The 9,750-nt window shown below is 36.0% G+C and overlaps 2 protein-coding genes across 2 annotated transcripts; one reads left to right on the forward strand and one right to left on the reverse strand.

Moving 5' to 3' along the window:
- Positions 1-711: 711 nt before the first annotated feature.
- LOC135696421 (uncharacterized) lies at positions 712-8,144 on the forward strand. The gene is made up of 4 exons (XM_065215808.2): positions 712-3,267; positions 4,493-4,954; positions 6,203-6,402; positions 6,873-8,144. The coding sequence occupies exons 2-4, from the start codon at positions 4,504-4,506 to the stop codon at positions 7,059-7,061; spliced, it is 840 nt and encodes a 279-aa protein (XP_065071880.2). The 5' UTR covers positions 712-3,267; positions 4,493-4,503; the 3' UTR covers positions 7,062-8,144.
- LOC135696424 (large ribosomal subunit protein mL43) lies at positions 7,938-9,748 on the reverse strand. The gene is made up of 3 exons (XM_065215812.2): positions 9,608-9,748; positions 8,899-9,005; positions 7,938-8,207 (listed from the first exon to the last, which is right to left on the reverse strand). The coding sequence occupies exons 1-3, from the start codon at positions 9,709-9,711 to the stop codon at positions 8,008-8,010; spliced, it is 411 nt and encodes a 136-aa protein (XP_065071884.2). The 5' UTR covers positions 9,712-9,748; the 3' UTR covers positions 7,938-8,007.
- Between the last annotated feature and the right edge of the window lie 2 nt (positions 9,749-9,750).

The raw sequence follows: 9,750 nt of genomic DNA on the forward strand, positions 1-9,750 counted from the left end.
AATGAGCAGGCTATCAGTTTAATCATTTTGCTCAGCTGCTGTTTGATCAGTATAACAGCAAGGATAATTAGCTAACATTTGTTTTAGCCTCACTGCTCAACAGTTATGACGTAAAGTGATACCCTGACCGTTGAGACAATGGAACCATCGCTGTAGTAGTCATCCCCGTCGTAATCAACATCAGCTCATTATTATTATTCTCATTATTACAACAGTAATATCAAGCACTTCAGAAGAGAAGCTCTGGAGCCAGTATTCCCCAGCATCGATCTACTCATCCGTGAGAGAGTATCAAATGGGTCATCCACTCTTCTCGCACCCCCTTCAAAAAAAATTTCTTAATCTAATGGCTTTTTCTGTTTACCACACAGCTCATCATTTCGATCATCGCATTTTTCTTCATATTCATCACCGTTCCAAGCTTTATTAATATCATTGTACAGTGAGTGATATCAAGAACATTGTACAAACATCATCGTAGCTTGTTAGTAACATTCCGTGCAGCAAGGATAAGGACCAGAATAGAGATCCATTGTGCAGTCGTCACTTGGCACAATTGTAAGGACTATCCCCCTCCAATCCCACAAAGAATAATGGCTGACCATTTAAAACATTTTCATTTACTTCGATGGATAATGTATAACCCGAGGATCAGGTTGTCACAGAAGACTTTTCTTAAAGGTGCAAAGTTTGTAGAGTTACTAAACTCCATCTTTATTTTGTTACCTTCCTTCATTCTATAATCCTTATTATTTTCATCATTACAATTTGATGACTTCTTTATTTGTAAATCTAGAAATATTATGATGAGACTTCTACTCTTTTGGCTATTTTCTCAGCTCAAACTACAGATTTATACTCATGTTGTATTCGTACCACAGATCGTCTTGATCAGTTTTCGCATAAAAAGGGTTTCAAATTCTCTGTGACTGCCAAAGCGATCCAAACCATCGTCACTTTTTACAACCCACCTGTACTTTCTGTTCAGTAATAGCAAACACAAGATCTACTCTTTTCTGATTACAATTACAACGAAGATATAATCTTTGCTTTCCAAAGAATTAACTGGATTGTTTAAACAACTGTTGCATATACATAGGATAGGTTTAACATCGGATGGGCTAGTCGGAATTATGTCAGGCCTTTTAGCTATCACATAATTTTTATCACTTCACCAGAAAACCAGGGCTGCATTAGCGTAAATCTCTGATCGAGCGCCTTCTAGAATCATCGTTTTGATCAAGCGCCTTCTTGAAAGAGGACACCTTTAATTTAGATATATTTCCTGTGATAAGCCCTTGAAACATTATGGATTATGTGTGTATGTAGCTAGTAAACTGCTTTGAGGAATTAAAGGTTTCAGTTTGTTGTAGCAATCAGCTCAACCCCGCTTCCCCCAACCATGTTGCTTGACAAGAGGAGCATGCTTTCATAAATGTACAGCAGAAATCAGTTAGACAACAAGGAGGTTCTATGAATAACCTTACTGACAAGGTGTCTTGTTGATTAAGATGGTTTTTCGTTGCCGCAAAAAACGCACGACTATCTTTTTATATAGAGAGCCAATCAAAGCGTGAGAGTTTTCTGATATGTGAAAAAAGTAAATCAGGGAAGGAACAGGCTGCCTTAAAAGTTGTTTAAGGGGGTAGGGGGATGATATTATTGAACAAATGCAAAAACTCCTACAGTGTACCAAAACTTTTGGCTGGTATAGTAGCTTGCGTCGTCTCTACTCTACGGGATATTTAAACAATGCTTGCACAGACCCAAAGAAAAGCGTAAATACTGTACTGTTGGTATTTTGTCTTCAAAACAACTCACAATGAATATGTTTTTCCATAGCTGCCTTGCCTTCCGATGTGACGTCATCTGTTTTCAAACATGCGCCACTTGCTTGTTTTACTGAAAATAACGGGAAGGTTAGCGAACTTGAGGAATTTAAACTAAGAATTCTGAGCTTGAACTCAATGGAACCAGAATGACTGGTTATAATTGAATTGTTGGATTTTGGTTCTGTTTTTCGCCTTTATTCATCGAGAAAGAACTATATCTTTAAAGCCTGAAGTAGCGATCAAGAGTTTTGAGAGATGTTGAGAAATTTGCTGGATTACAATGTCGGAAGAGCGATCTTGATTTCAATAATTAGTGCTTTGATCAAAGTTTAAATGCTCTCTGTTAAAATTTGCAAGGTCTAACGCTATAAATATGATTCATATGAAGCTTGCTTAACCGAAAGCGTTCTTCCTAATATTTTTTCCATGGAACCACCGCTCCTGCGCATCTCTGGGATATCACTGGGAAAACGACGGGACTTTTAAAGGACTCCATAATGTATATTGACATTTAAAAGGTATTATCATTTTATAAGTGAATAATGCCTGGTTTTTATTAGTCCTAGACTCGAATATTGCCATCTGGCTGATGTGAAAAACTTCAAATAATCGAAAGTATTTCAATTAAAATGGTCTACGTCGCTTTTGGTGGTCCAGCTGTCTTCACTGTCTCTGATGCAATGCAGTTTTAATAGTTCAGGCAGTGATTCTGCACGTGTTTCGAAGCTCTCCTGCCTCTATCTACATTCACGTGATCAACGTCATCTTATTTCATCTTATGTCATCTTATTTCCTAATGTTTGTATGCTGCATTTACTTTCATCAAAGCAAACGTTAAAACATGGGAACCATAGAGCTATCAAGGACCAATGACTAAAACGCCTGGAAGGTGTTGGTGCGAGAGGGTCTTACTTCAGAATCTTCAGAATGCGAGTCGTCTGTATGATATCCATCACCCTTTCTTTGAATAATGTATAAATTTTATTTACTTATCTGTTTAAGTAAGAGCTATTTTATCAGCTGGTCAATAATACGCAAATGTTTATTCAGATACGGGAGATTTTCATTGCAGTCACTTTATGATAAGTCTCAATTCGGTTTGCCAATAAATCTTTCAAGTAAAGCAGGGCATGAATGAGTGCTAGTGTTATCTTATTTGAACAGTGGCTTGCTATGCTTGCTTTTATGGCAATAAGGAACGTTTTAAAACAATAATTGGTAATTAATTGCGTTCCAACTGCTTCGACGTCAATCCATACTCAAGGTGTACCACAAAGGAGCCTGGACCGAGATGTGACTCATATGTAAACTGGGCACTTGCTCCCAAGTCGTTCAATCGCAGTTGGTTGTTCAGCTGGGCATTTCCCGACAAGCCTGCTGGTATTTTCACAAGACTCTGGTTTTATCTGTATTTGGAAAAAGAATATATTTTCAGGTAATGCAATTTTCATTTGAGAGTTATCGATTTATGCAAACTTTATTTGAATAATACCAGGAACCTCCAAACCTGTTTACTAAGAATTGAATAGAAAGTGTATACACTGTTAGTATCAGCTGTTTATTCAAGTTTTGATAATTGTGTATACTGAGTGGCGCATTTTGACCTATGTTCAGGACAGGGTATAGAGTACTTGGCTAGATTACCCCAATCCAAACATTCTGATTTCCAAATCATCTCTTTAATTTGATATGGTTTGTTCTCGATTTAATTGTATTTATTGCAAAACAGATTCATTTACGTCAACTAATGATTGTATTTAGTGCAGCCTTTTTACCTCAGCCAAGTTATAATCAGCTAAATCCAAGAACACCTCAACAAAACGGAGATTCATTTGGTTTTATCTGGGTTGTTTATTTTTGCATATTTTTGAATGTTTAAAACTATCCTGATTGCTTGTACTGGCATTTCCTTTATTGAAAGATATTTCATTGGCGCTTTCAAAATAATTTGAGATTTTAACTGTAGAAAGAGATTTCAACTGAATCTATCTTTCAATTGATTTTTTACTGAAAATGGGAAGATTTTGGAAAGAAACTTTTGATATGAGTTAAGTGCACGGCGATTCCTGCTATTTCCGCTTTCAAACACATTCTTGGCCACAGTCACTTGAAATTTGATCAATTTTTTAGAGAATCATAGCTCAATATTTTGTAATTTACTTTTGTAAGGCCCAAACTAGTTTTTAGATTTGATAATAAAACTGATGAAAGTTTTCACATACCAAGCGTTAAAATGCCTGAAGTTTTGACCCAACTGGGTTCTGCCCTAGACTAGTTGTTACATTTCAAGTCTCAAAGAGCTTGTATGCGAGTTATTCGGGAATATAGACGTCTTCTTCAGTTTGAATCGCTTGTACACAAGATAAGAAATATCGACATCAAAAAATAACATCATATTTTCTCATGTAAATCACTGAAATCTAAAGCAATACATTTAGTAGACCTATCAGTCTCAAGTAAGAGATTTTACACGGAGATTGAAATGGCCGCCAATTCATTAAAGTGTGACCAGATGCAGGTAGAGAGTTGATGTATAAAAATATGTTTTTAATGGTACTTAGATCAAATAGAGAAGAGTAGCGTTATGGTAGGGCCTTTTCAAGGTTGCTCTGGTTTCCCTTTCATTAGCCTGTATAGTATACTTCGAATTCGACTAATAGGTTACTGAATAATGGAAGAAAGAAGACGAGAGAGGCCTGGACAACTTTCAAGAAGCAAATCAAAGAAAACTTGCTCATTTAGCATCGATGAAATCTTGAAAGACGACACAGTATCAGATGATGAAGCAAACTTGGCAAAATACCCAGTGATGCAATGCTGTCGAAGCCCATTCGCTGAGGAAACAGAAAAAATCTGCAAAATCAAGTCACCCAAGTCGACTAGCCCGTGTGAATCCTGCACTGCAATAAGCGCGTTTTCTGCCTACCGCCATCCAATTTGTCCCGTTCCAGCTACCCCAATTCTTCATACAGATCCATATCATGACATTTACAACCAAAGAGCTTTTTCAAGGTATTTAGGCCTTACGTCGAGCAGTCACAGGACATACGACGTCGGATACTCCCGCGGTACGCGCCTGTTCGACTGTCATCATGGTACAATGCGACTTTTTCACGATTCAGGTAATTTTACCATAAAACTTCCCGTAGTTTCCGAGTTTTTGGATCTCTCTGTTACATGATATTAGTAAAATTTGTAAAAGATCTATAAACATTGTTCAATTTAGGTGAGACGGTGAACTGCAGTGCAGACTTTATACAAAGAACGCTGCTTTGAGATGAATAACTTTTCACTCATTTTCTGGACCAGCTCGTTTCGCGCGTTTTTAATTTACAGGACGCGCGATAGTTTTCTGGACGACCTGAAATCAAGACTTTTGGTTCAGGTAGTCAAGAAGGGATCGGTGTAAAGCCTTTATCAAATTTACTAGGAGATTAAATTCAAACTAGATTGTAAACAGTTTTTTACCAAACAATTGATATTTTATTACCTTTTTCCCGTTGTTTCCATAATTCAAGATAGTGGAAATTCCGTCTAGAGTTCCACGGTTAAAGTCCACTTTCAAGAAATGACCAAAAAGTAACCCGAGAATGAATTTCAAGCATTATTCCCAATTCGACTTTTAAGGACAAGAGGCATTCAATAATTGCCCAAATGCAACTACTACTAGCACAAAATCAATCAGGGAAATTATCTTTACGCCATTTTGGGAATCATAGATTCAAGCATTTGCCCGTAATAAGAATTTAGTCCGTCAACAGATTAAGCGATAATGCAAACTTGATTGTTTGCACTTCATTTTTCTCTATTGTAATAAATAGTCGAGAAATATGCGCTAACAATCTGGCGACAGAAATACCGAAGTAAGAAATGGTGTGCAAAGATAGCGTGTCTGTATTTGATGTGAACACAAATATTTCTTCCTGGCCAAGGAATGTCGCAAATAAACAAAAGTCCCAGAACAAAAATAGCAACGAGTCGGACCCAATAGTTTGTTTACGTCGTTCCCATGCCATATGAGGCTGTCTTTGACATTTTCCCGGTAGCCAATGCTAATTGTGAATACACATTGAAGCTCATTCATTTAGGATCATTGTGTAATCGGGTACCTAGGACAAAGGTACAGCTCAAGGGCGTTGTTAGGATTTTGACATTGGGTGGGGCCCAAAATTTCTTTTAAAAATATATAGAAATGATAATATTGAAAATAATGTACGGTGATAATGCAGACCCATGTACAAACCAACACAGTCACAAGTGAGAGGGTTTAGAGGCGACATGTGCACATTTTCGAACACAGTATGAGCTGCAAGTGTTTTGGTTTGGGAACCTTCAATAGTTCAATAGTGAATAATGGTTTACTTTTCTAGATACAATGACGTCAGTCGGGTACTCGAGCAAAGGTTTAGCTATCAGTGAGGACAGGAATGATGCTAAACGGAAAGGCGGCCAAGTTCGTTTTTCACATTTACAATCCGTCGAACTAGAAAGAATTTTCAGCATTCAAAAGTACATATCTCCACAGGAAAGAAAACAGCTTTCGAATTTTTTGCAATTGTCTGAGCGACAGGTACGTATCCTGAAACAAAAACAACCTTTGCAATTTATGCCCACCCGTAAAACAGAGGATTGATCTTCCCTTTTTGGGCAACTGCTTAAAAGTTTAACTCCAAGGTAGCCTCAGCAGAATTTTAAAAAAAAATGCTTACTACAAAAGCTAGCAATTTCGTCTTGAGAACCATCCCTAAAACGATATAAGATCGTGTTCAGGGCCACCTAAAATGAGGTGAATATTTTCTGTTCAAAATGGTTGTTTTAGCCAGACTAGGGGATGAGGATAATCAAGAGTAAATATTGATAACGAAGACAGATGGAAGAAAAATTTCGGTGTTATTTCATCTACTAATGGGTGATTTTGCCGACCAAGTGAGGATTTTGTGGACCAGCTGAAGATTTGCCAAACAATTCATGAAATATCAGGGGTTTCACACCCCTTGTAGCTACACCCCTTGGTCTATAAAATATGAATTGATTTTGCAGGTTAAAACTTGGTTTCAAAACAGAAGAGCAAAATGGCGACGAATAAAAATGGAAGCTGAGATGAGAAGACGAATGACAAATGAGAAAGCCGGAAGGCAAAGCTACACACCACTAGATGAGAAACCGAGAGAGATCTCTTCTCTTAACCATCCATTTGGCGAAAAGCACATTGAACCAGAATACAGTTGACCATATTTTAAAACAAAATGTAATGACAAGTTTTGTCACTCACTGTCCTTCTCAGGGTAGATGAGACTCTGATGACAAATTCTATAGTTTTTCAAAGAAATCAACAGTTTCACCTAGTTGTGAAATTAAACAGACATTTTGAAAATAATTATAAAATTGAAATCAGAACATGATAGATATATCTGTTTTATATTCCGTTTTAATATAAAAATTCTTTTAGTATTGTAGCAGTAATAACACAAATTATGTTGCTCTAAATATAGACAAAATGAAGGAACTACAGGGTATTTTGAAAGTAATGTTAATCTTCCTATACTATAAAACATGCATGAAAGTTTTTCAGCAACAGAAAAAATTATATTATCATGATCAAGCAAAAGATAAAAGGTGATCCTTTATATGGTTTGTACACAGATGCATCTTGAAAAAGTAAAGGTTCTAAGTGTGATAATTATTAATATATTCAATTTGGCAATTAGGTGAACAAGAGCTTAGTGTTCTATTACTTAAATAAACAGCTAAAATATCATTGCTAACCCATCAACTCAAGCTAGTATATGACTTGAATGGATATTTTCTCAACACAATATACATACATTGCCTTTTTGATAAAAAAAATTTACTCCGAGATTAGAAATAAACTGGACTTTTATTTATCTTTTCTGTGATATTTGAAGACCTCCTGCGCCTTGTTCTCTCAATAATAGCATTCAATTAAATTTCAAAATTCAAACTGTCTTTCCAATCACTGTTAACAATAGTTTCTCTTCAGAAAAGGTTGAGCTACAGCCTGTTTACTAACCTACCCGTTCATTCCCAACCTCAGTGAAATATTTCAACATTCTTGACAGGTGGAAAAGCACAGAAATGACTCCAACTATTTAAAAACTTAAATTAAAACATACTAGAATCTTATGAAACTGGGATAGTGATATTATATACATCATTATTCTGAGAAATCTGGAGCTGGTTTGTTAAGCAATGGGTTCCACGTTCCTTGGATAGACGGTTTGTCAGTATGCCAAGTCTTTCTTATTTTATCTGTTAACCATTCCTTTCCACTCTGATTTCTTAGCTGTTCAAGGGCATCAAAAATATCGGTTTCCTCCATGTTTTGTACAATAACTTCTTTAGTATTCCCATTCACTGCAACAAGAATGAGACTATAGCCTGAAATCTGCCAAATTAAAGCAATCAAGCAAATTTAATCACTAAATTTAATTTATTTCAAAGTTTTATTTGACTACGTCTTGTCAAAATGTTACTTTGTTCCTGCTACATTCTACTGACAAATCTTCATCGGTGCTGGGGTAAAACGTTTCTCTACCATAGAAAGAAAATCTTGAAACTATTTACAAACAAGACAAACAACAGCATTGTTTTTAAATTTCATTTATATTTTGATCTTAAGACAGTTTATAATTTTCTTTCAACCAATATGTCCTGTTTCTGTGAATGACAATTTTCAGTGTGAATGTCAATAGCATGTGCTCATTTTGATTGACACAAGCACAATACCCTGAATCATTGTATAATTTATCTTTTAACTCATTTTTTGTAAGCATTCAGATTGAAATTTAGCAAAAATTTCAAAGGCATTCCATTCTTATACCAAATTCACTCAAAAAAGAGGCAGTATGGTTTCCCTGGGATAAATTTATTAGGTTGCAGAGGGAACTGCAGCCTCTGGAGAAGCATGCAGGCCGTGCTAACTCTGCTTTCAAAAACTCTAGCCTTTGTGGCAGCTCATGAGATTTGAGATCACCTATCTGCATAAACTTTACCAGCTAACAAACTAGGAAAGCTGTTACAGTAAAAATAAATCCCTAATACTTACAGTAATGTGCCTCTAGCTTAGGATGTTTTCCTTTCATTTCATTGACATAAATAGATATTGATGGATTGTTTTCAGCAAAATATGTCACTTTGTTTTCTAAGAAATCTCTGAGGGAAAAAAATTAGAAGGAAATTATCAACTGCTCAAGTTTCTGTACTTTAAATTGCACAAAAGATTGCGTTTTAGTAGTTTATAAAGTGGATACTAAATAACTCTATTGCACTAAATTCCAACAACATAAAAAAAGAGCTATTCCCTTGAAAAACAGGATAAGAAAAATATAGCTTGACAATCTTGACCTGATTGAAGTATGCAAAGGTAATAACTGTGGTCTAATAATTATTTTGATTGTTACATAAGCAGTCTCATCACAAATAACATAATTGTCTGTACTTTCAACTCATTTAGATGGGTGTTATATAATGCCCCAAAAATGGTCAGCCAGTTCGAGCGTTTGACATAGGCCTGTACAAGAACGAAATTTCTCTGGTGCATTACACAGCGTTCCAAGATACTTTCAAAACATGTTACTGACAGGTTTCAGGCTTCGAAGAATGAATTATTGTGGTTAATCATCAGCAATGTAAGTGTATAACCAACAGGACGAAAGGAGAATTATGGAGATAAGAATGATGAAAAAAGACCAAACAAGACTTCTAGCTCAAGCCTACTAAAGAAGAATTTAAAAATGGTCTTAATTCTAAACAACCTCATGCCTCTACTGCTTCCAGAGTATCTGCAAAAGTAAATATGAAGTCTGTGTAACTGGCAAACATATCGTCCAAATCTCCAAGAAACTTCTACGGCCGACATTTTGCTACTTTAATCAGAAGAGAGGCTTGCGTTGCCGAG

The sequence above is a fragment of the Rhopilema esculentum genome, chromosome 14 (assembly GCF_057945365.1).
Source record: "Rhopilema esculentum isolate cy_ngs chromosome 14, ASM5794536v1, whole genome shotgun sequence".
In the NCBI taxonomy this organism is placed as follows: domain Eukaryota; kingdom Metazoa; phylum Cnidaria; class Scyphozoa; order Rhizostomeae; family Rhizostomatidae; genus Rhopilema; species Rhopilema esculentum.